Source organism: Dermacentor variabilis, chromosome 5 (assembly GCF_050947875.1).
Source record: "Dermacentor variabilis isolate Ectoservices chromosome 5, ASM5094787v1, whole genome shotgun sequence".
NCBI lineage: Eukaryota > Metazoa > Arthropoda > Arachnida > Ixodida > Ixodidae > Dermacentor > Dermacentor variabilis.
The window spans coordinates 76281941-76307785 of NC_134572.1; the positions used below are offsets into that span (position 1 = coordinate 76281941).

General features: G+C 43.0%; 1 protein-coding gene across 1 annotated transcript in view; it reads right to left on the minus strand.

Annotated features, from left to right (window-relative positions):
* Window positions 1-694: 694 nt before the first annotated feature.
* The window catches only part of LOC142582831 (transducin beta-like protein 3), a 41521-nt gene continuing 16370 nt past the window's right edge, over window positions 695-25845 (minus strand). The window contains exons 12-22 of the mRNA XM_075692891.1: window positions 23012-23231; window positions 21140-21229; window positions 17866-17934; window positions 17188-17258; window positions 16522-16678; window positions 14498-14556; window positions 12407-12510; window positions 11135-11206; window positions 10337-10495; window positions 1454-1547; window positions 695-789 (exon numbers count right to left, since the gene is read on the minus strand). Of these exons, the coding sequence (XP_075549006.1) occupies window positions 771-789; window positions 1454-1547; window positions 10337-10495; window positions 11135-11206; window positions 12407-12510; window positions 14498-14556; window positions 16522-16678; window positions 17188-17258; window positions 17866-17934; window positions 21140-21229; window positions 23012-23231 (1114 nt within the window). The 3' untranslated portion in view covers window positions 695-770. The remainder of the gene's footprint in view (window positions 790-1453; window positions 1548-10336; window positions 10496-11134; window positions 11207-12406; window positions 12511-14497; window positions 14557-16521; window positions 16679-17187; window positions 17259-17865; window positions 17935-21139; window positions 21230-23011; window positions 23232-25845) is intronic.

The following is a 25845-nucleotide window of genomic DNA, read 5'->3' on the forward strand; positions in this document are numbered from 1 at the left end:
TGGGGTGAGAAAATCGGGACTATCAAATTTTGCCCCAAAATTAAGGACCCTATACAATTTTCTGATATATACCACTAATCTGCGAGAAGGAAATACGCTAAACTTTTGTAAACATTGTAACAAATTCCCATAAGCTGCAAACTCATTAAGTATGTCTAATTTGTCCACTACACTTAACTGGTATGTGGTTTTGGTGCTGTGTTATGAATATATAAACTTTGTGCTGTTTTTTTTAATGCCTTAAAATTTTTTAACATTTTTGGAAAAGCTTTGAGGTCTTAAATTCATGTTCTGCTTTTTACAAGAGGTAGTATCAAGGCTTTGTTCTTAAATGCAAGAAATTTCATTGATATCGGTTCAATGGTTGTCTAATCAGAGAATTTATGGGTTTCAAACTGGAATTTGGAATTTGCACATATATAAAGCTTCCTCTTGATCCGATGCAACAGTTTTCAAACATCCAACCCCTTGAACCGCTTACATGCCATTTAGTTATCCCTTGCTCAAGCCTTCTCTTTCTTTTTCTACGTGGATGAATAGCTTATAGTACTTTAATAAAGAAAACTGCGTCCAGAGGGTAACACAAAGCAACAATTAGTTTCCAGGTATTTTGTTTTCATTTGTAAACCTCTACATATTTATGGCACAGAGTATACATCAATCCCCAGAAAGCACAGCCAACAATACACCTAAAAATATTTATAAAATATACATTTTATTTATAATCTTCGATCCCATACAGCAACTATTATGAACAGCTGAGGTATGCTTTATTCAGGTCTTGGCTCTCTGAAAAGGACAAGGTTTGCAGAAATTTGTAGCACAATGTATGTGCTATTAGAGCTTTCCACAAAGGGTAAATCAATGTAACATGTACTTTTATGCAGACACTAAATGTTGAAATATAGCAAAACATTAACAAAGCCATGACTGCTTTAGAGCACATGTTATTATGGGCAGGTGAATATGAAATATTCTATAAACAAATGAATAGATTAGCTAATTTACACTTTTTTAAAAATTATTTTCTTTATTTAGAGCAGTAATAAGTGAGTTGCAAAAAACTGTTGGCACCTAAAAACCTTGCAAAAAAAAAGAAAACAAACACATTCCAAAAGGGTGGTAGCTTTGAGTTGGTTGGTGAAACGTAACTCCAGATAAGAAAAAAAATTCTTTTTTAATGTGCAAAGGAAGAAGTTTACAGGACAACGTGACAGGACAAGCACACCCTGTCCTATCGCCTCCTTCCTTCTTTCTAAGTTTTGCACACTACAAAGGACTTTTCCTTGTCTGAAGAAAAATGTTCAAGAAAGGTCAATGCTGCATGCATTTTTCTATAGCCTTATTTGCCGATCCCATAAAACTTTACTTATATTGATGTTTCTCTGTGCTTCAGCGAGACCAATATGTATGCAGCGTGTAATGTGACTTTATATATACATAGAGTACGCACCCTGTGTTGAGTCCTGCAAGCTTCATGTTGCACCACAGGTATTCCAAGAACATTGCCTGCTGCTTGAGTCTACTTATCCGCTGAAAGTGCCGCTCTGTGGAATACAATGCACAATGTGTATGACGCGCTCGTTTACCCAACCAGAAGGCTTTCTGAAACCCTTCTCAGTTGTAAAAGTATCCACAAACACAGGGTCCTCTGTGTTGCATTCCAAAATAGGCATGCAAGAAGCCTTCACATTATTTTGCTTCGATATTCATTTTGAATGCAAAGTGCCGTTTTATTTACTGATTCACCTGCTACATTAGTGTTTATTAACCTATTTTTTTTCTCAGATGAAGCAGCAAATGTGAGCACATAGAAAATGTTATTCGTATAGCACTGGACTAATACAAAATGCCCTCACTTAAACCAGACATTGAACATTTCAATGGTTGCAAATGAGTAAAAAAAAAGAGAGGCTTCAAAACAAATATATACACAGCTTGCAGAACAAGCTTAAATTCAATGCAAGAGTTAAACAGCCAGGTCAGGGCCTGGCTCACATTCCAATCAAAATGTTTTTGTCTTAATGTGCATCTGTACTTTTGTACCATTAGCATAACATGAAGTGAGAAGTGAAAAATGATCACAGTGCCTATTACCCATGATTACCTGAGAGGCCAACATACAATTAATGTGTAGCCAATTCCTAAGCATTCAGGACCAATTTAATATCTTGAATGAAGTCACCGTTACAAGAGTAGGCAACTTTGGAAATGCTGCAATGCATATCAGTAATTTTTGACTTGTTGCCATTTGAATCTTTGTTGATACAGTACACTGTCTTGTTATATGGTCACCAAACTTGTATACCCACCACTCAGTACCGCTTTTACAGTCATCATCATCATCACATTTTATTTTGAATGATGAATACCTCTCCCATTGATTTCCAATTACCATGGCTTACGCAAGCTGACACCATGTTATGCCTGAAAATTTCCTCCCCCATTTCATCCCACCAATTACTTCTCTGCCATTCTAGACTATGCTTCCCTTCCCTTTGCATGCATTCTGTAACTCAGTGTCCAACAGTTATCTGTCCAACACATTATGTGGCCTGCACAATTCCCATTTCTTCCTCTTAATCTCAACTAGAATACTATCAGCTTTTCCAGTTTGCTCTCTAATCCACATCCTTATCTACCCTTCCCCTAATGTTATGCCAATAATTTTTACCTCCATTGCTCTATGCAAAGTGCTTAGCTTCTTCTCAAGCTTCCTTCTATCCCTTTATTTCCTTTCCTAAAGCCAGCCTGCTCTCTGGGTTGAGTCAACACAAGTCAAGCATTGTCCTACTGGAAGCAAGCTATAATTCCTCAATTCTTTACCATCTCCCTTTTCATGGTTTTCATAGTACAGAGCCTAAAACTGACCAATGGTGCCATCTATGTTCAGGCTAGCCAGAGCTATTTTAATAACAGGCCTGCTCTGCACTGAGAAACATTAATTTGGGGAGTGCAAATACAGAATGGTAGATTTCAAGAGTCTCATGCTCATGACTCTATTCTCATTGCGAAAGAATGTTGCTAGCTATCTAACTTTCGTGCCTAGTTACTGAGATGTAAAGTATGACCTACCTTATTAAGGAGAACACCAATTTAGTAAGCCAGCACTGATTACAGTTCACTTCGTATATGAAGATATGCAAAGTATTTTTTGTTTATCAATAGAATGAAGTGCTTCTTTCTCTCTGAAGCTGAGAAAATAGTTAACCTGTCCTAAATACCAATGAAGTTTTTAGTTTAATAGTGGGCCCACACTATCCTTCCCGACAATCTTCTATTGCTTGGAAAGCTTGCTTTCCAGTTTTCCTCCAAGAAACAAAGAAGCTTTCGGGTCTGTGGGGTAGGTGTGTTCCTTGGGTTATTGTGAGCTCATTAAGGTCAATCTGTGCGACAGACGAAAGCATGGACTGCGTATACGCAGTCCATAGTTTGCAGGGACAACATGGCCGCAATTAGTACATGACCGGGGTAGTTGGAGAAGTATGGGAGAGGCCTTTGCCCTGCAGTGGGCGTAATCAGGCTGATGATAATGATCATCATCATCATCATCAGCCTGATTACGCAATCTGTGCGACAGACGAAAGCAAGGTCAATCTGTGCGACAGACGAAAGCATGGACTGCGTATACGCAGTCCATGCTTTTGTCTGTCGCACAGATTGCGTAATCAGGCTGATGATGATGATCATCATCATTATCATCAGCCTGATTACGCCCACTGCAGGGCAAAGGCCTCTCCCATACTTCTCCAACTACCCCGGTCATGTACTAATTGCGGCCATGTTGTCCCTGCAAACTTCTTAATCTCATCCGCCCACCTAACTTTCTGCCGCCCCCTGCTACGCTTCCCGTCCCTTGGAATCTAGTCCGTAACCCTTAATGACCATCGGTTATCTTCCCTCCTCATTATCTGTCCTGCCCATGCCCTTGCATCTTGGACAAACCAAGATGTATGCACTGAAAGACAGGCAGGGTAATATCATTAGCAATCTTGAAGATATAGTAAAAGCAACAGAAGAATTCTATACTGACCTGTACAGTACCCAAAGCAGCCACGATACCTCCATTCGAAGTGGTAATGAACAGGCTACAGAGGCTCCTCCTATAACTAGCAATGAAGTTTGAAGGGCCTTGCAAGACATGAAACAAGGAAGAGCGGCAGGAGAAGCTGGACTACTAGTCGATTTAATCAAAGATGGTGGAGACATAATGCTTGAAAAACTTGCGGCCATTTATACAAACTGTCTATCGACTTCAAAGGTCCCAGAGAACTGGAAGAATGCCAACATTATACTAATCCACAAAAAGGGAAATGTTAAAGAATTGAAAAATTATAGGCTCATTAGCTTACTTCCAATATCATATAAAATATTCACCAAGATAATCTCCATTAGAATACGGCCAACACTGGCCAACCGAGGGAACAGGCAGGTTTCAGGAAGGGATACTCTACAATATATCACATTGATGTCATCAGTCAGGTAACCGAGAAATTCGCAGCGCGCAATCAGCCTCTATATATGGCTCTCATAGATTACGAAAAGGCATTTGATTCAGTCGAGACACCAGCAGTCATAGAGGCATTACGTAATCAAGGAGTACAGGATGCTTACGTATATATCTTGGAAAGTACATACAGAGATTCCACAGCTACTTTAGTTCTCCACAAGTAAAAAGATACCTATAAAAGGTCAAACAAGGAAACACAAGCTCTTCAATGCTATACACTGCATGCTTGGAAGAAGTATTGAAGCTATTAAACTGGGAAGGCTTAGCAGTAAGGATCAATGGTGAATATCTCAGCAACCTTCGATTTGCAGATGACATTGTCCCATTCAGCAACACTGGGGATGAGTTACAACAAATGATTGAGAATCTTAACAGGGAGAGTATAAGAGTGGAGTTGAAAATTAATATGCAGAAGACAAAGATAATGATCAATAGCCGGGCAAGGGAACAAGAGTTCAGGATTGCCAGTAAGCCTGTAGAGTTTATGAAGGAGTACGTTTACCTAGGTCAATTACTCACAGGGGACCCTGATCATGAGAAGGAAATTTGCAGAAGAATAAAAATGGCTAGAGCACATTCAGCAGGCATTGTCAGATCCTGACTAGAAGCTTACCACTATCATTAAAAGGAAAGGTGTACAATCAATGCATTCTACCGGTGCTGACATATGGGGCAGGAACTTGGAGACTGACAAAGCTTGAAAACAAATTAAGGACCGTGCGAAGAGCGATGGAATGAAGAATGCTAGGCATAACGTTAAGAGCAAAAGAGCAAGCAAGGACAGCTGATATTCTAATTGACATTAAGAGAAAGAAATGGAGCTGGGCAGGTCATGTAATGACCTGCCCAGCTCCATTGGTTAGATAACCGGTGGACCATTAGGGTTACAGAATGGGTATGAAGAGAAGGGAAGCGCAGTCGAGGACAGCAGGAGACTATGTGGGGTGATGAAATTAAGAAATTCGGAGGCACTAGCTGGAATCTGTTGGCGCAGGACAGGGGTAATTGGAGATTACAGGGAGAGGGCTTTATCCTGCAGTGCACATAAAATAAGCTGATGACGATGATGATGTGCAACTCCGGAGCTAGTCATGCTATGCGTTTCTTGAAGCTATAAAAACGTACCAATGTGCACCAACTAACAGCACCCACATCTGTGACGCCACCGTACAGTTTGTCGCAAAGATGGTGGACATAAACAATGTTGGTGCCATTCTATACAATCACCTTCATAGTGAGGTGGATTGTTGGCTGCCTGAGTATGTGGTCACCACGAATAGATCTGCATCAATGCAGCACTACATCGCAACTACAGCTGTTAACACCCAATGGAACAACACCAATCATGCCTAATGGCCTTAAGCAGGGTGGTTGGGATGAAAATTTGCTGCTGGCCGAAGCGATAATGGGCTGCACGCTGTTGCGGAAGGCAACAGCGTGCAGCCCATTATCGCTTCGGCCAGCAGCAAATTGGCCAGCGGCTTGTTGCTAATGTGTTTGTACAGGTTACTGTTGAAACAGTGTTTGGGCCCACGGGCAACTAGTCGGTAAGTAAACAAAGAGCGTGCATGCCAAATTTGTATGTGTTAAGGCAGACTGAACTGCTTGTGTGAACATTCGTATCCAATACAATGTGCATGCCTTTGGTTGCTAATCAGCCCTACTATCAAACATGCTTTACAGTTTCCATACATGCTTTTGTCACCGTTCCCTCATTCCGTGTCACCTATGGGAATTATTTCGATCGATCTTGTCGACCTGGATGAACCTTGCATCAACGGACCATGGCCAGGTCTTTAACCAAGTATACTGAATATTAAAAAAAAAAAAACGAATTGTATATACAGTAAACTCTCAGTTGTACGAACGTCGGTTTATCGAATATTTCAGAATAACGAACTTTTTAAACATCCCCGGCAGTTTTCTTATAGATTCTATGCAAATATGTTTCACTTAAACGAATTTCGAAACAGTCAATATTTTTCAGTTTAACGAACTCGCTCAGAGGACCAAGGCTTATTTTTACGATCAGAACAGGTACCCGCCCTCATCAAACCGCCGCTCCAGCGGCAATGTAACGTCGCTGGCGCTACAGCGCCCCTGGGGCAAAGCGGCGGCGCGAAAAATGAACGGCAACGAGGCATGGCCTCCGAGATCGCCCGCACAAAACGAGCAAGCGTGTAATCTCAGAGGCCATGAACAAAGTAACATCGCTGGCGCTTACAACGCCGCCAGAGCAAAGCGGCGATCTGTCACACCACAAACCACGTGGTGTCTTTTTTTCCGACCGGCTAGTCGTGGCATGGTCGTCGTCTCTTTCTTTCGAAGAAGACGAAGAAGAGGCAACTGCTAAGCAAGCCAGTTTCAAGGCCTATAACTCTAGCTGAGTTTGCAGGGTACATTGGAAAGTTGAGAGACTTTGTGTCTCAACAGCAAGCTGTGCCAGAAGAAGTGTACAAAAACATTGACTCTTTGGACAGTTTTGTTACTTCCTGTGTTTTAAAAGTACAAGTGGAGAAGAAGATTACAGATTTCTTTTCTAAGTGAGAAAGGCAGCATTATAACTGTTATGAACCTTGTACTTGTTGATATGTACAAATTCCATTTCACACCTTTCTAACAATATAGATGCCACGTCTTTTGCTCCATGAATTGCACTTTCAAACTTTTGACTATGTATGCCATGTCTTATGCTGATCTAGTGAATATTCAGTTTAGTGAACTTTCAGTTAAGTGAACTATTTCCTTCGGTCTTTTGAAGTTCACTCAAGTGAGAGTTCACTGTATATGATTTACGAATCGAATTATTCGAGTTTTCGCTACTGTATTTACTTGCATAATGATCGCACTTTTTTGTCAGAAAAATTGATGCTAATTCAGGGGTGCAATCATTACGCTGGTTAAATTTCCCGCGAAACGAAAAAATTGTTTTTTTTCTTCTCGCGTTTGCTGCGGGATGTGGGTGCAGGACACCAGAACAAAAATGGCGGCCGGCAGAGCAAGCTGAACACGCTGAACGCGAATTTTGTTTTCCTCGTGAGTACATTACGTGCATTGAAACAGTTTCTTCCATATCAGTGATGAATAATATCATTAATATCGGCAAGTTTCCGGCAATAACGTAGACATGTCCACTTTGAGGGCACAGAAACAGATGGGCACACTTAGCTGCCAGTGACATAGAAACGCATGGCTGGCACGCTGCGGAAACTGCGGCATCTGTCTTCACTACTATCCTAATACGGCACGTTTCCGCTAAGGGTGGGCGAATATCTTAGCTGTGTTATAAGCATCGGCGTATGAATAAGGTACACTTTTAACGTATCAGTTTAAACATGGCTACTATAATTGCCGCTCGCGATTTGTTACATGCCCACGAGTGTAGATGAAAAGAATCGAAAGGCGCCTTTTTGGTTTTTGTTGACCACAACCATTATAACGCCTACCCATAATAAAGACAAGTTTGGTTGTACCTATTTTTGTCATGGAAGTGCGGAAAGTGATTAAAGTAATAAAATGAGGGATCTACTTGAGAATGTTCGGTGCATGCAGACCGCTTGGCTTGTCTTGAGGAGTCATTTGCATAGCATTCGACAGATGGTAAGCGACATAATTATTAGCTAGACTTGGCACATGACATATCGCTGCGGCAAGTTTGGGGTGCGATCATTACACAGGAAATAAAAAAACATAATTTTGACGACAAAATTTAGGGGTGCGATCATTACGCAAGTGCGATCATTATGCAAGTAAATACGGTATTTGATTTGTATTCATATAGTATTGCAATACAGCTTAGACAACCTATAATTTAACCGCTTATAGTGCAGGAACGTATATAATACAGTCTTTCCCGACTCCCGTTTATCTTCCCATAGAACTCAATGCAGACAAACGTTGCTTATAGTGGAGCCACATGAGACGAAATACTGCTTATGATGTGGCTGCCGAAAAATCCCATAGACAAGCGACGTAACGAGCACGCTTCTCAGCGAGGTGCGCCAGCCAAGGGGAGAGCGACTAGGCTAACGATGAGGTGGAGAAGGACATGTAAAGCTAGTGAACAATCAAGGAATAGAGAAAAAAAAAAAGATGTGGAGGCAGAGCGCTGGCTTAGAAGGCACTCAGGTGTTGCCTAGGCAACTGAGAAACTTTTGCTCTGGCGGCTTGTCAACGGTGTGCGATCTGCACCGAATGCATGCGCATTGTCACGTTCTAGCTCTTTACTTTGTGTGCAGAAAGTAAATAGATTTGCAGACTGATATATTCAGGCATGGGCAGGGTCTCAAAAATGTCAGAATTATCTGCCAGGCCATAAAAACAAATTTCGATGGTAAAATGAATTTGTTGTTTTCTTTACAACTCCAGCACCGCAGAAAAATCAATTGAGACAGAGAGTGCATTTCCTGTTCACCCATCACAATGTTAGTTTAAAGTGCATTATGCAAATTCACCAGTTCAGAACGCTGTCTAAATGCGAGCTTTTGCCATTCCTACCAGTACGCGCGTGAACTCTCGCTATATGCATTTGTGGTTGTTGCCAGATAATTAACTGCAAATCCCACTTCAAGCGTGTTGCCTTCAGTTCAGCTTGTGCGTTTGATCATACGCCAGACCTCTATATTTAGTGGGCTCTCTTTAAATGGAACCTCAAGGGACCAGAGAAATTGGCTCCGTTTATCAGGAGTTCCATTTACTGAGAGACATAGCTGAATACAATTGCATGAATACAAAACCAATCAACCATGAGGATGGTGTTCCACTTAAGAGGCAGTTTCGTTTAATCGATTCCCATTTATCGAGATTCCACCGTATGAAAAGCGGGGCCAATGAAAGTGAGGGCACATCCCGGACATGCACTTCCCAGACACGCATTTGCTTGATCTACATGTTACTCACAGCCTTTGAAAAATTTTGTTTTGGCTATAGTGCAGTACTGCTTACAGTGCACAAATTCAGAATTCAGGCAGCTCACATTATAAACAATCTGTGCTGTATTCCCACACCACTTATATTGCCTTCTGAAACCAGCTTCTTTTTATGTGCTTATTCAACCTGGAAATATTAGCTGCACGAAGTGCAAAACATTATTTATATTTGATCTCATACCAGTATTGCTTAAACCACCAAGCCATGATTTTACAGCAGCCAGCATACGCAGTAAGTGCATGTTGCGACCCATATTTTCTTTCTTCCAAGCCTTTCTTTATCTATTTAATTAAGCACATCAATTTAAACATTTAAAATTTAAAGCATGTGAATTGCTGAAGATATATTTGTAAGACCTTTATGCAACCAATGTTATCCATGTGACCAACTAATTATTTAAAGGTTGCACATGGTTCTGTAGTGGCAGATTAGTAAAACAAACCAATGGTCGGAACTTTTGCTATGAATCTGTACTTATTATTACAGGTTTGCTGAAACCTAAACCTAGGGCTTACAATCATGACTGCGTCCATAACAGTTACATAAACTCTAACATGTTGTTTGATCAGTGTTCACACTGTTCTTTGGAGTGCTGCAATAATGTGGCCTCTTACCACTGCCTGCGATGCCTGCTGCATCAATTTCATTATGCACGCTGCCACATGATGGCAACTAGGACAAATCATGAGCAACTTGGCATCCAAGACTGGGAGTATGCCTTTAATTTCAGAGGCTGTGTTGCATGTGAACCATCTGCATTGTCTGTCATGTGACACTATGCACAACAGACTTGACCTGGCAGGTGTAGAAGGTGACAGAAGGGGTGTCACAAACTGTGGCGCTTATTAAACGACTGACACAGTTATCGAGAGGCATTTGTGACAAGTGGAAACTGACCTGTGTAGGGGATGAAAGCTTCAATGCTGGCACGACTGTTGGGCATCCCCAGCAGATGTTTTGGGGAGTGCGATTTGAGCACGACATTGAGAACTGCCTGGGCCGCTGCACTGTGCTTGCTGTTTGTGTTCCAAGTGGATGCAAACTTGAGCAGAAGATCTGTTGAGACAGAAGGCATTGAGATCATGAGTACTATAACATGCTGTTTCATTCACAGAATTTGTGTTGGAAATGTGTCCCAAGAAAGTACGATTGGTTCATTTATGATGTTTAACATGCTAAAGCAACACAGGGGCTATAAGAGGCTGTGGTGATGTGATCCAGACCTCTGACCATCCAGGGTTCTTTAACATGAACGTAATGCTCAATGCACAAGTATTTTTATGTCCTGACCCCACTGAAAAGCCACCATCATGGTCAAGAACTGAACTTGCAATCTGGTGCTCAACACTTCCTTAAGTTCTGATGTCCAAAGTCAAGATGCTTGGCATGAAAGATAGAAAACACACTATGAAGAAAAGCCCAACCAGTATAGGGTGGTTTAGACAAACTGGCCAGTGCTTCAGTTGGTTGATGCACCTTTGTCAAGGCAGCTTCACGAGTCATTCTCGAAATGCTATAATGACCTATACGACACCAATGACAGGGTAAACTTTCTTCAGTGATGACTTGTCTCTCTACTTCTTCCCAATTGTTCCACTGAAATAACAACATTGATCTCACGCACACTGCTAAATTCAGAAGCACAGCTCCAGCTATGCACGCGACGTTTGACCATTTTTAGAAAAACAGGCCCACCTATTTGATCATCCCTCAGTGGTGACAAGGCCTTTGTCAGCTTTTCATCCCATGCATCCTCCAGAAGTATCTCTAGAGAAGAGAAAGAACAGGCTGTGTGGGACAACAATACAAGAAGACAAGCACTACTCCATTGAGAAACCATGAACAAATTATACAGAAGAGCTGCAATGAAGAGCTTGCAGAGTGATTTGCTATTATCTGAAAAAGGTTCACCAGAAGGCAAACAGGCTATGGGTAACATAAGCATTAAATTGTAATAGAAGAAGCAAAGCCGGAAGATTCAAAAAATGTAAACAGTGAAGCATTTATAAACCTTGAACTGTTTTACTTACACAATAAACTTGCCAAACTTGAAATAATTACATGTATCCTATACTCAACATAGCTGAAGCAGTTCAGGCTTATACAAGTTTTTTTGCTAAGTGTATAGTAATTCACATAAAATCATCAATATGTAGAATGAGAAACACTGAACTGACTTTCAAGTTAAAGGGGTCCTGAAGCACTTTTTGAACGTAGGAAAGAAATATTGACAATCTGTTAACGAGTAAAACTCTTGCTTGGGCTAGATGGTTCATGCTTGAATTAGTTAATGATCTGTTAACGAGGCTCCCATGGACATGAGAGCCAAATATTATTACACTGCATGCAGCATGCAATTTACAATATCGCATTAAAAGCAGTGAACAGTCGTTTGCTCTCGCACTTGCAATGTCGTCATTGAAAGCAGTTGGCCCACAAACTCTACTGGCTGATTTCATGATCGCGAGCACATTCTCAGTAATATGTATAATTGCTAATTTTGAGTTCAATAAATGAAAAACATATATGTCTGCAATTTCAAAAAGACAGAAAAATCATTTCGTCTTTGCACTGCGAGCCACTTTGCCCGCTGCACATGGCCTCTGAGATGGCAGTGGCGTGCTGCGTGGCGTAGTCTACTGCGACTGCACCTTGGTGCCACTACAAGCCCTTTTTTCGTGGCAACACAACTTTTGCCTGGCCCTCTGCCCTCTTGGCTTTTCAGAAGTGTAGCTTACAGGGCTTTAGCAGAGACGAAAAGAGAGAGAAAGCAGTGTATTGGTACAATAACTCCACTTACAGTTTAAGGATTGAAAATAATTCTGCGGCATGACATTTATGGGAATAGCGAGGCCATTTATTGATTAGTTAGAATAGTGCTTCAGGGCCCCTTTAGTGCTAACCATTTTTTGCTGCATAACTACATGCATTCACTGCTTAGAAATGTTGCAAACCACCACCACACACCCTTGATGATGTTCAGTGCCCTGAACGGATGCTCAAGTCTAAGTGCGAGCTGCAAGGCCTTAGTCCACTTCTTTTCCTTGAGCAAGTTGCTAAGCTGTTGCTCCCTGAATAAGAGAACGGAGGAAGGAAGGATACATACAATCCAATTAATCACAAACACATTTAGCATGCATGCACATGTGAAGACTGAGGTATGCTGATAAAGTTTTGCTGATTAAGTTTCACCACACCCTAAAGCACAATGAAGCTTTCACGCACTCTTCTTCAGTCTAAAAATTATGTGAGCTACTAGCAGAATGTGTGGCAGTTGGCCTCAGTTGCCATTTGCACATCTTATATAGTGCCTGCAGTACAACTTCTTTCATGAGTTCCCACTTGTTCAGCGAAAATTATTTTTGTAGCTGCCTGTACACATCAGTAGCTGGACAAAGTATGCATGAAAATTATGCTATGCATTGTAGCTGTGAGGTTGGAGCAACATATCAAAAGTAAAGGTTGCTGGTTTTAACATCCACCCCTCCACTGCTGCACACTTTTACATTTAATTCATCTTAATTTATTCATATTGTCATGCCATTTACTGCTACAACCATTTACACACTGAAAAGGTTATTATTGATGGCATTTTTGAGTGGGCAAACAGCATCATGTGGAAGTGCTCTAAAAATGTCCTTACAAAAGCACCTTTTGAGAAATTGTCAGCACTTGTGTGCTGACATTGGAAAGCCTCATAAGATAAGCACAAAGGCAGCAGGAAATCTGTCCATTTTATGATTTCAGCTTAGAAAAGTTGCACTAAATCTGTGAGAAAACTACATTTAGGTTCCCAGAACCGTTCTGCTCATAGGAAAATTCAGCTTACACCATGCACCTTAAACTCACATTGTGTGTGCACGAAAACTGCCTTATGCCTACAAAAGATTATGAGCTTTTTCATGCTTCTCTGGAAGAATCTGAAATTCTGTAAACGATGCAATTTGAGACAGTCATACCGTATTTACTCGCATAATGATTGCACTTCTTTGTAAAAAAAATTGACAGAAATTCAGGGGTGCGACATTACGCGGGTTAAATTTCCCAAGAAAAGAAACATTTTCTAGCAGGCGGATGCTACTGTCAGTGCGGGACATGAAAACAAAAATGGTGGCCGGCACGGCAAGCCAAACGCGCCGAACGCGATTATTTTTCTTCTCGCAAGTACATTACACACATTGAAACAGTTTCTTCTGCATCAGTAATGAATAATACTGTTAATATCAGCAAGTTTGTGACAATAATGTAGCCATGTCCACTTTGAACTGCCAGTGACATAGAAACACATGGCGGGCATTTTGCGGAAACTGCGGCATTTGTTTTCACTGCTATCCTAATATGGCACATTTCTGCTAAGGGTGAGCAAATATCTTAGCTGCGTTACAAGCTTCGGCGTATGAATAGGGTACACATCTAATGTATCAGTGTAAACGTGGCCACTATTGTTGCCGATTGCGATTTATTGCATGTCCATGAGTGCAGACGAGAAGAACCGAAAGGAGCCCTTTATGTTGTTGTTGTCGTTGTTAACCAAAACCATTATGAAGCCTACAAATAATAAAGCCGAGGCAAGTTTGGTTGTAGCTTTTTTTTTTCATGCAAGTGCAGAAAGTGTTGAAAGGAATGAAATGGGCGATCTGCTTAAGAATGTTGAATGCGTGCAGACCACTTGGTATGTCTTCAAGAGTCATCCGCATAGCATTTGACAGATGGTAAGTGCGATCATCATTAGTTAGACTTGGCACACAACATATCACTGCGACAAGTTCAGGGTGCGATCACTACACAGGGAAGAAAAAAAATCGAATTTTGACGACAAAATTCAGGGGTGCGATCATTACGTGAGTGCGATCATTATGCGAGTAAATACGGTATTTTGTAATGTGCATACCCTAATAAATCAGCAAATAGCAATGAGGGGGTAAAAAAAAGGGGGTGCTATATTAGCCACAACTTACAGCTGAGAGGCATAATCAGCACGCAAAAGCCTTGCCTTCAGGCCAAGCATTTCAAGTCTTGTTTTCAAATGGACTTAGAGCAAAATGAATTTTCACTCACTGTAAAATCAATTCCTCCTGCTTTGCCAAAGCTTCCTGCCTCTCCTCTGACGTGTAATCCTGAAAGTGCAACAAAACACAGCAGGTTCAATTAATATGCAGATCTGCATTCACAAGTGGGGCTCGACTCAAAGCCATGCTCAAACACTACCAACTCCCTTTTTTAGAAAGTCTCACATACAGCCTTACATGAGTAAACATAGTACCGTATTTATTCGCGTATAACCCGCACCAAAATGTGAAAAAACGCGTTTAAAAAGTGGGGGTGCGGGTTATCTGCGAATTTTTTCCTTGGGAGGGGGGGGGGGGGTCGGCTTCACCGCAATGTGCGGCGGCCTCCCCGTGTAGTCCGCCATCCCCATCGTCATCGACGCTTGTCAAGCCGATGAAGGGCCAACGAAAGGCCAGCATTGTTGAGCCTCGCGTTAGGCGCTGTTTAGTGTACTTACCCCAGTTTGCACTGTTTGCCTGCTTTGTTTTGGCATCATGAGTGCGACTCGACGGCAGTGTTTCACAGCGAAAGAGAAGCTAAAGATTATAGCCGCTGCCGAAGAAATCGGCAACAGAGCTGCTGCAAGACAGCATGACGTCGACGAGTCGTGCATTCGCGACTGGAGGAAGAAAAAAAGAGAGTCTCGAAGCAACGAACCGGAACAGGCGAGCGTTTCGGGGTCCGAAGACTGGCGCGTACCCCCACCTCGAGACGCAGCTTGCGAAGTTCATTGAGGAGCAGAGAAGTCGTGGCCACGCTGTTTCGACTGAGATGGCGCAAATGGAAGCCCTGAAGTTGGCCCGGGAATTGAACATTCCACGTGAGTTTCGTGCAAGCCGTGGATGGCTTCAGCGCTTCATGCGAAGACATGGATTTTCTATGCGGCGGCGAACAACCATGTGCCAGCGGCTTCCTGAAGCCTACGAGGAAAAGTTGTTGAACTTTCAACGATATGTGATCGCACTTCGGAAGGAGCACAGCTATTTGCTGTCTCAGGTGGGAAATGCTGATCAAATACCTGTGTACTTTGAGATGCCGATGGACACGACCATGGAAAAAAAGGGCTCCAAATCAGTCGGCGTGCTGACCGGCGGAAATGCCAAGCTGCGCTGCACAGTCATGCTATGCGCTTTGGCTGACGGCACGAAACTGCGCCCGTATGTGATTTTCAAACGCAAGACGCTACCTAGCATTCCACTGCCCCCAGGAATCGTTGTGCGTGCGGAAGAAAATTCGTGGATGAACAGTGGCCTAGTCGGTGACTGGCTTCGAGTAATCTGGGAGCGAAGACCAGGTGCCTTGCTGGCACGCCGGTCGATGCTCGTACTAGATTCCTTCAGAGGCCACTGCACTGATGCGGTGAAGGCTCGCCTTGCCGAGACCAGCACCGACCTCGTCATAATACCTGGCGGCATGACGTCCATGCTACAGCCACTCGACGTGTGCCTGAACAAGCCGTTCAAGGCACACGTGAAGCGGCTGTATGCCCAGTGGATGGCCGACGGCATGTACGCCTCACACCGACGGGACGCGTGCGAAGGCCTGATATTCCATTGCTGTGCCAGTGGATCGTGGATGCGTGGAAAGCGATACCGGCCGATTTGGTGCGCAAAAGCTTTAAAAAATGTGCGATCAGTAATAGTCTGGATGGTTCCGAGGACGACTACGTCTTTGAGAGTGGCGATGAAGCCTCGGATGGCAGTAGTGAGAGCGGCGACGATTAAGAATCGGATAAGCAGTGACGTGGTGGCGGTCGTTTGAATAAATGTTCTGAAAACGAAATGATCACTGAGTGTGAGTTGCATCTTTCTAGCGCTCATTTTTTTTTTTTCAGGTAAACGTGCGGGTTATACGCGAGTTCTTTTTTTTTTTTTTCCGCCGAGTTCAAAGTTAGGGGTGCGGGTTATACGCAGGGGCGGGTTATACGCGGGTAAATACGGTAATGTATACTTGTGCTGCAATGGCCGTACAAAACTTGATGTCACTGTTTGGGCATGTCGGAGCGTAAGATAGAAAGCGAGAGCTTGCCGCACCTTCCAGACCAATATGGTGGAGTCAGCTGCACCGGTGATGAGCAGAGATTCGTCAGAGCTGACAGCGAGTGCCCAAGCCTTGTCCTCATGTTTGTCCAATGTCTGCACGCACTCGTTGGCATTCACATTCCACAGCTTCAAGTTGCCATCAGCACCGCTAAAAGTGAACATGACAAAAAGAAGTTTGCAAAGCCTTGAAAACATGCATGAATTTGCACTGCAACAACCAAGTCAGCATGCGTTTCATGTAGGCTGCTTAACATCTGCATTTTCAACTGGTACATATGAGCACGTTACGGTGTGGGAGAGTGGGAGAAAGAAGCGTAATGAAAACACAGATGACAGCTGCCACAATGCTCGAAAAGCCTAGGTGTGGATCTACATCAATTTTTTAAAAATCCAATCTGCCATCAGTCCTTTCAAGGTCAATTGAAACTGATGCTAAAGAAGTACAGCCACCACTATATTAATGAGGTTTGGGTGAGTCAATAGGTTCTTTTTTATATTTTAGTCATAATCCTTTTCCCCGATACCGAACATAGTGACACCAAAAATTTTAACTTTCTGTGTGCATGTGTAAATGGGACTGATTTTTTAATATGAAGCAGTGTTTCAATCTTGTAGTATGGGCTCAACTGGAGTGCAATTTTAACTGCCAAGACTTACCTCGAAAGAAGCTGCATCCCATGAGCCAAAAAGACTACCTTGAGCACAGAACACTCATGACCTTCAAATGTCTGAAATGTGGGGAAGAAAGGGAAGAAAAGGGAAAATATTACGACAAAGTGCTCTCTTATTCATCGTTTTTCAAGCAGCATTTTCTTCACGTGAGCGCTACATGGCCATTAATTAAACTATCCTCTGTTTCAAACACCGTTAAAAAGCTTAAGAAAGGTGTAGCAGACTTCCAGGTATCCTTAAACAACATTAGTGAAATACAAACAAGTGATGAGTCCACGAGATTACATATCCAAAAGCAACACATGAGTTATGTAAAGCAGTCCAGATTACCTTTTAGACACCTGTGGTTTGTTAACATGCATGATCATTACTGCCTTCCAACTCACATCAGGACACTGCTGCTGAATCCATTAATCAAACTTGTGGCCCCATGCTCCCAAGCAAAACAGAGCAGCCACAGAGGCAGGTAAGTATGGCATACTGATAGCTATCAATGTTTTAGGAACAACAAATTTTCTCATGTACAGCAGAGGATATTTATCATACATGCAGCACAAACTGCACATAAGAGATGCAGCCTAGCCAAGTTAATAAAGTCCCTGTAAGACCACACTAACAAAAAACGCTGCAATGGCTTAGACAAAGACAGTGAAAGTCTATTACCTTGACACAAGAAAAGTCAGAGATAGACCAAAGCTTGATAGTTGTGTCAGCAGATGATGTGGCCAACACCTAAATAAAAGAGGGGGGGGGGGCACAGAGAGGACAAAAAAGTGAAGTCAGAAAAAGAACTTCTGGCAAAACAAAATCGATAATTTCAAGAAACAATTAAGGTCCAGAAAATGCCGACTGTATTTTTGTGCTTGCAGACTTCGCAGCAGCAGCGATAGGCATGCTACCCGGTCCGACAGACCCATGGGTTGGTGTACTGCTGCTGGAAGCATGGCTGGGGGTGCAGTCTGTTCAAATCATGAGTTCAAATTACCACATGTTTTTGCACATTCAAACACTGTATTTACCTAAATTCAGCACGCACCCTTTTGTCCGAGAAAATGGGTCTGAAAATTGCCTGCACTTTACAATCGGATGTGAAACTGCACTCACGGTGTTGGCAACAGCCTACCACCAAAGCCACCAGATGCAGCATCGTCGCCATCACAAAATGTTGACAGAGCACGTTTTTGCCAAGGTAGCTGTTGATTCATTTTGTGCTCAACTGCAATCTAGAGTGGTGTACTCTGCCAATAACTTCTAGAGATACCATCAATTCAGCGAGGTTTTGTGCAACTCGGCACCGAATACATCGGCGTAATCGGCGGCAAGCATTTCCGGCACTGCGCCAAGTTCACTATCAACTCAAAGTGACAGGTATGCCGTGGGCTGCATACCTCTACAAGTTCAATACAGAGTCTCGCGAAAGTGATAGCAGTATCTAAAGTGATCGCTCGGGAATACAGCCCCTGTGTGCTTGATATTTGTGGGCAATGAAGCGCAAATGGTGATGACGACTTGCCGCTTTTATTATGAAAGCTCGCTAAAAAATGTATATAGAGTGAAGCCTCATTACTACCACATTAACGAACATTTCACATTAACAAACTTTCCAGAAATCCCTGCTGACTGCTTATAGCTTCAATGTACAAATATTTCAGTAGTACAAACTTCATAATACCAAACATTTCAGAATAATGATCGTTATTCAGTTTCTGTGTCATGTTAACAATGCCTCAGTACTACGAACTAATATTCCGAAATCTGGGGATTTGTGATTTTCAGTGCACCCTTTACAGCAGCTGGAACAGTAGGCTAGCAGACAAGAAGGCACAGAAAGTGGACGCCCCAGAGCATGGTTTCAGAAAACCAGAGACGGTGCCGGAGGAAAGAAAACGCTGGAAGGCGACTCTTCTTTTTCAAGCGAAGCTTGCATTGCCTCACTCATGTCGGCATCGATGTTGTAGTTGCCATACAAAAAAAAACAAAAACAAGACGTGCGAAAATAAATATTGCTTGTCGAGCTGTGGATACGATCCGTCGACTTCCAGTTTGCGAGACCACCATGCTAACCGATTCAGCCACTGTCAGTTCATCATATGCGACCTTTAAAGCGGGGTTTTATATGCATGAAGAAGTAGACACAGCATAAAGCACGAGCCAATTACAGGTGTCCCTTCCATCCGGAGGAGGGAAAGGGTGTGATCACGCCCACCATTTTCCGCTAGTTCAGGCGCAGCAGTTAGACGGAGAGGCCGTGTTTGGTTCGTTCTGCTGAAGAGCAGGCTGAATTGAAAGAACGGCAGTGGGAGCAGGCCACGCAGTGTGCATTCGGCCAAAGAACAGCCAGCATTTCATGAAAGCTGCCGGGAAATCGCCCGAGAAAGGGCTCGTCGTCGACGTGCCAACCTCGCCGTGAGGGAACGCGAAGTCGAGGCGTTACGACAACGAAGAGATGTGGATCCCGAACTTCACTTGCACCCCTCTTCACAGTAGTGGAAGAGCGGTCATTTTACTTATTCTTTTTTTTTATTGCAAAGGCAATGACACATGTTTTGCAAGCATGTTTTGACACTTCTCCATCTAGACAAGTGTCACCTAGCAACGGAGGTGCGTCTCTTCTGTCTTTATGCGCATGCCTCTTTCTTTCGTGCTTCTTTCCGAGGTCAGACTAGCTACACGCGCAAAGAAATGTAAACTCTGTGCTTGTGGAGATGCCACACGGTTGCACTTTCCAAATGGTGTCATTTACGTGTGCTTGCACTTTCAATAGTTGAGGTGCCCACCTCAAGCGAAACAGTTGCGGTATGGCAAGGAATGTGAAAAACAAACAAAAAGAAACAGTACGCTTTATAGGCAACATGGAGCTTCTTTGTCGGTGTATTTCTCGCCATCAGTATTTCTTTTGTATGTGCCAATCTATGCTGCGGTGCTGCGGTGGTGTGTGGCAGTGTAATCTATGGAAAACAGCAACAGTATTTTCATGGATAGTTCATACGGTGACAACTGATGGGTTGATGGGCGAAATGGTTAATTTTGGGGCTTTCGCTGTAACAACCTTTCAGAATAACGAAAAATTTGGCACGGTCCCTTGAATTTTATTACGTCAAGATTTCACTGTATATCTGTAAAGGTAAATACTGCTTGTCTCATTTTTTCAGATCACGAACGTGGGGGTGCACTATATATTTCTTTTATGAATTAGGAGCATGTTACATTCAGGTGAACTTTTATTTTCTTACTTTGAACCGATGAAAATTGGATGCGCATTAGATTCGGAGGCATGTTCTAATAACCTTACATATATACTTAGCATGGTACCACAGCATCATTTTGAATTAGAAGGAATGTGATCCCACTGTTGTATAGCCGTGTTTAAAAATATTACTGTGTTGTTCACATTTGCTCATTTATGGTAAAATAACTTTTGAATTGCATTCCTTCACATCATCTGTTGATGCTATTTCAATACTTCGAAGACGACAGCCCTCGCAATATTGATAACTCTTCAATGTTTAGCACAGAATTTTAAGATGACACTGAAACACATAATATATGATAGGCAAAAAGAGCAGACTTTCAAACAAAGCTTAATACCAGGCATTTTGAATAAATATGCAAAGGAACAAAAGAAAAAAATTCTGCGTGTGAAACCTAAGAGTTATGGATTACAAGTTAGCTCGAATGAACATTTTGTGGCCTTGCAATAAAAGTCACATTAGATTAAAGGAATGGACTTGCACCAAAATTCTTTATCGCTACTAGTGTTACAACTGTTGAAGATACACTAAGGCAAACTCCGCACAGGAACCCAAAGCAACTACGGAGGCAGTGAAGCAAGATAATTTTGGAATGCAAGCTGTGAATATGTTGAGAGCTGAAAGCACCTCTTACAGCTATACCGCTAGGAAAGAAAAAGCCAGCCATTACAAGAAAGTGCACAAACCTGGTCAACAGGGGAGAAGCTGGCACACCACACCCCTCTGCGGTGTCCACGGAATGTGCCCAGAAGGCTGAGGTCATCTGCATTCCACAACTGCAGGAGAACAATGGCACAAGAAGCTGAGGAATTGCACACAAGGACATTGTGAACGTGCCGTCCAAGAGAAAGCCTCGTTTGCAAACAAAACCAGCAAGCATTCATGAGAGATAGTAAATATAGTTAATTACCAAATTATCGGACATCATTCCAACCTCCCTCGACTGCACATTTGCAACATTTTAAAGGTTTTAAGAGTAACAATTGTACAATCTGTTGCATTCAATGAGAATCTGCCGACAAATTCAGCCAGTGCAACACAATTTGATGAAGCTTAAGTCACTTGATTGTGCACTTCATGTCTCTTATGAAAAATAATGACAGGATCTCATCTATATGTTTTTGGTATGTACACTTTCTTGGTTGTACATTGGGGTTGGCTTAGATTCGATGATTTTAAGAAACGCACCAGTTTTTAATTGAAATTGATAAATATGGTGTACAGCTAGCGCCATCTAGAAAAGTCAATATTGCAGCCACTACTACCCGCGCTAGTAGCCAACTGCGGTACACAAGTGACATCGCCATTTTGACATGTGTCATATTGGCGTGCGGCATGGCATTACCGTAATCGCAGCAAACAGGTGATGCCACTATGCTACCGCTTTCAAACAAAAATTTGTGGTAGCTGCGGAGGCATCACCAAACATTCAAGCCAGGTGGGACTCCGGCATCAATGAGAAAACTGTCCGTCGTTGAAGGAGGCAACAGGAGATGCTTTTTTTTTTTTTTTGTGGCCACAATAAGAGGTGACAGCGATAAGGAAGATAGCGATGTAGAATGAGCTCGGCATGTTTGTATTCAATAAATGCTGTTCATTTTGTGAACACTGTTCTCATTTTTTTGTTCAGCCTACAATTGAGGCAAGTTTTTTTTTTCTTTCTTTCTCCTTTTTTTTGGCTTCAGACTGTTGGGGATCAGCTTAGAATTGGGGCAGGCTAAGGTTTGAGTAAATACGGTAATTGACAAAGCCACAGAGGTCCGTGTCAACTTGATGGAACTGGTCAATGCCATAAAAAACATTACGGTCACCGAGATGGAGTCCTGAATCGAATAAAAGTGGATGTACAGTGCTCATTGATTGAAACATGATACTCAGACAGCATGGTGGCCGGCGCTTTTTGTGCCATCGGTGATCGTTGGGTGATCGCTGAGCAGGGCGAATGCAGTTATGATGCGTCAGAAATATTCTCACTTTCATGTGATACAAAAGTGTATCATCTCTGTGCCACCAGTGCCCACCTGTGGTGCAAGAAAGTGCCGGCCACCATGCTGTCCAAGTATCGCATTTTAATCACTGAGCACTGTAAAAGGAAGCCTTATCCTGAAGCCAACATTTTGAAAAGAGGACTCGTCTTCAGAGCCACTGTTGCCCTGATGAAGGCAGCTGTTGCCTTGACAAAGACAAGTCACCTTGCCGAAATGTTGGCTTTGGGTTGAGGGTTTGCTTACTGCTGGCCAATTCCATGTGCAACAGCAAAAGCATGACAAAAACATACCACATTCACACAAAGTTACACACAAAAGCATGGATGCTTTTTCTGTGTTTGCAGGGCACTGAGTGTAGCCGTCACTATCATACAAAAACCTCTACTTCGTAGAACAAAGCATCTACGGCAAAAAAAAACACAAAATAGGTAAAAACACACCGTGCTCCAACACTGTGCGATATGATAACATTATAGGCTGGATGAAAATGCTACACAATAGCACCACCACCTAGAGTGTTCCCAGCACACAGCTAACATATTCTTCGAAGCCGGTAACAGCAGTCAGCACCTTGGCAGTCTTGTCCTGCGAGGCTGAAGCAATCAGTTGGTCGTTAGGTGAAACAGCCAGGCCGTTGATGTCTTTCTCGTGTGCGGCGACTGTGAGTCTGGAAGTTATCGGCGCACCGGCACAAGGGTCCACTATGGCAACCAGCCTTGGTCGCTCGGGCACGGCCCACAGCTTTAAAGTAGTGTCCTGGGACCCTGTCACCAGGAATGAGGCTGAAAGGCTGCAAAAATGAATCAAACAGGATTAAATAACAAGGTAAGAACAACAACAATGAAAAAGAAAGCATCAATCTCAATGTTTTGTTCTGGAACACAAGCAGCAAACAACAATTTTGGAACATACTAATGCACCTTTCCTTTTTTCACAACGCAACACTCAATGCGTCAACATTTGAAAACATGAAAAAAGAAACAAAGAAGGCAGAAAATCCCACCTTCATGTAACTAGCAACTACACACAACCTTAGTAGTGACTGCAAATGGACAGCTTGTTTATACCTTTATTAACAGATTTACAAATGACCACATGGACATCAAGGTCTCACTTTTGCAAGCATTTCGTTGTTGCCAATTTTGCCTACAAAAAGTGTTAAAATTATAATTATATTTTGCGGTTTTACGTGCTACAACCACAATCTGATAATGAGATATGCCGTAGTGGGACATCCCGGATTAATTTCGACCACCTGGAGTTCCTAAACATGCACCCAATACACGGTACACAGGTTTTTTTGCATTTCGCCCCCATCAAAATGTGGCCACTGCAGCATGGATTTGATCTCGCAACGTCATGATTAGCAGTGCAACGCAGAAGCCACTAGGCAACCATGGCAGGTGCTCAAAAATTCGTCAAAGTATGTTTGATTGTAACAAATTTCTTTAACATTTTGCGAGAAGGACGTTTCCCAGCATCTCATCATACATGGACGAGTGTAACTAAGTTCTTGTCTTTTTCAAGATGCTAAAATGCCATTTGCGCTCTTCATAGCTCTGTCATATCAACAAAATACCCAGCAATCTCACTTCGGTTCTGTAGTACATTAAATATACTTGGAGATACCTTTTCTGCTGGAGCTCCTTGCCTAAAGCCATGACAGACAGTAGGCTTATGCAATGTCAGAGCGGCTGACACTGAGGAGAACGACGGAGAGTCTAGTGTCGTTAGCTGCAACCTTCGCTCGCAAGCTGAATGAGACTAGGGCACCCAACAACCTAGTCAGCGTAAAGAGCAGTGTTGCGGTTAACAAAATAATGCATGTAGTGCTTTCCTACTACCTTCTTGATATTGCTATGAACTATTAACATTGCATAACATGAACTTCCAGGTGGATTGGATTGTGTTGAATTCTTTTGCCAATGTGGCCAGACAAAGAGCTGGACATGGACAGAAATGGGGGCACAACTGCAATTTCCAGGAGATTTTCCTGTCAACCGTACAACTTGAAGAAAAGGTCGAAATCTGGGAGTCTCCCAGATAATCTGGGAGACTTGGCGGGTGCTCGCATGCTGAAGTCTGTGGGGATGCGCGACTCTCGTGCATCCCCTGATATGTTTTTCTCGCATAGCGCGTCCCCTGATATGTTGTTTTCCCGCACGGCTTGCGTGGCCTGGCGCCCGCGGCGGTCGGAGTGGTTGAGGCGCAGTACGAGAGATGGCGCGAGTGTTGCGCTGCTAACGCCGCCAACAGGGGTTACTTGGGCGCCGGAAGACAAGGCGCTCTCTCTTGGGTTCGGGACAGCAAGCAGTACGGACGTTCCGTGCCGCGCGTGCACCGATCCATGCTTCTGCGAGACCGTCTCGCGTGGCCGCATTGGAACGCGCCACCGTTCGTGTGACCGTACGGGCAAACGACCAGGCATTGGGATCCAGCATGGGGTGAACATATTCGCTCGCTATCCGGTCGCGGTGAGTCGGACTTCTAGATTTGTCGCGCGCCCATCGGCATGTTTTGTGGATAGCAACTCGGCTAGCAGGCATTGATCTACGAAAGGTGCAATAAATGCCCTTGTGATTGTTTGCACTACTGTGTTGTCGTTCCTTTGTCCCAAGAGCATGGGTGAGAGAACCCCACAAGTCTTTCTTTAGAAAAAGCTCACCAATACAATATCCAACAAATCACCTCGCCAACGGAAGCGAGTGTACAAGATGACAACAAAGTTGCTCATAGCTGCCATCTTTGCAACACACCGTACAGTGGCCCCTCATTCCTGACGCCACTTGTGGATGCGCATGGCTCTCTTTTTGTAGTTTGAAGCAACGCATCACAAGACTAGCTTTGGATTTACACTGTTGGCACGAAAGTGCCATATGGCTATCACACTGACCATCTGGCTGCATACATTTGCACGCAGGCAAACTTGCTGTGACTCTCCTGATTTTAGAACCTTTGACAGGCAGCAAATCACATCAAACCTGACTATGAGAGGGCGCCTACTCTTCACAGTCGGCGCCACCCGCAGTCAAATGCAAAGCACCAATGATGGTTACACATGCAGAGTGGTGATCAGTGATTCCCTCTGTTGCACAGATTGACCTTACAATAATGTGCCGTAGCTAAAATTCTCTTCTTTTTTTTCTTGGAGGCAAACGTGCGTCTGGAAAGTGGCGTAGATGGGACAGAACTTCTGTATTTTGGAGAGAAACTGGAAATCAACACCTTCTACGCAAGAGAAGTTTGCCATACAACACAGGTCTACTCCTAAACTGAGTATTGTTATTGTGCATTGTAAATGGTATTCAGTACAACTTGACGTAACTAATTCTTTAGCCTCCTGGGCGGAAAAATTCACTTGATTTTATTTGACATTCTAAGATAAAACAATATTTTCCAGAAGT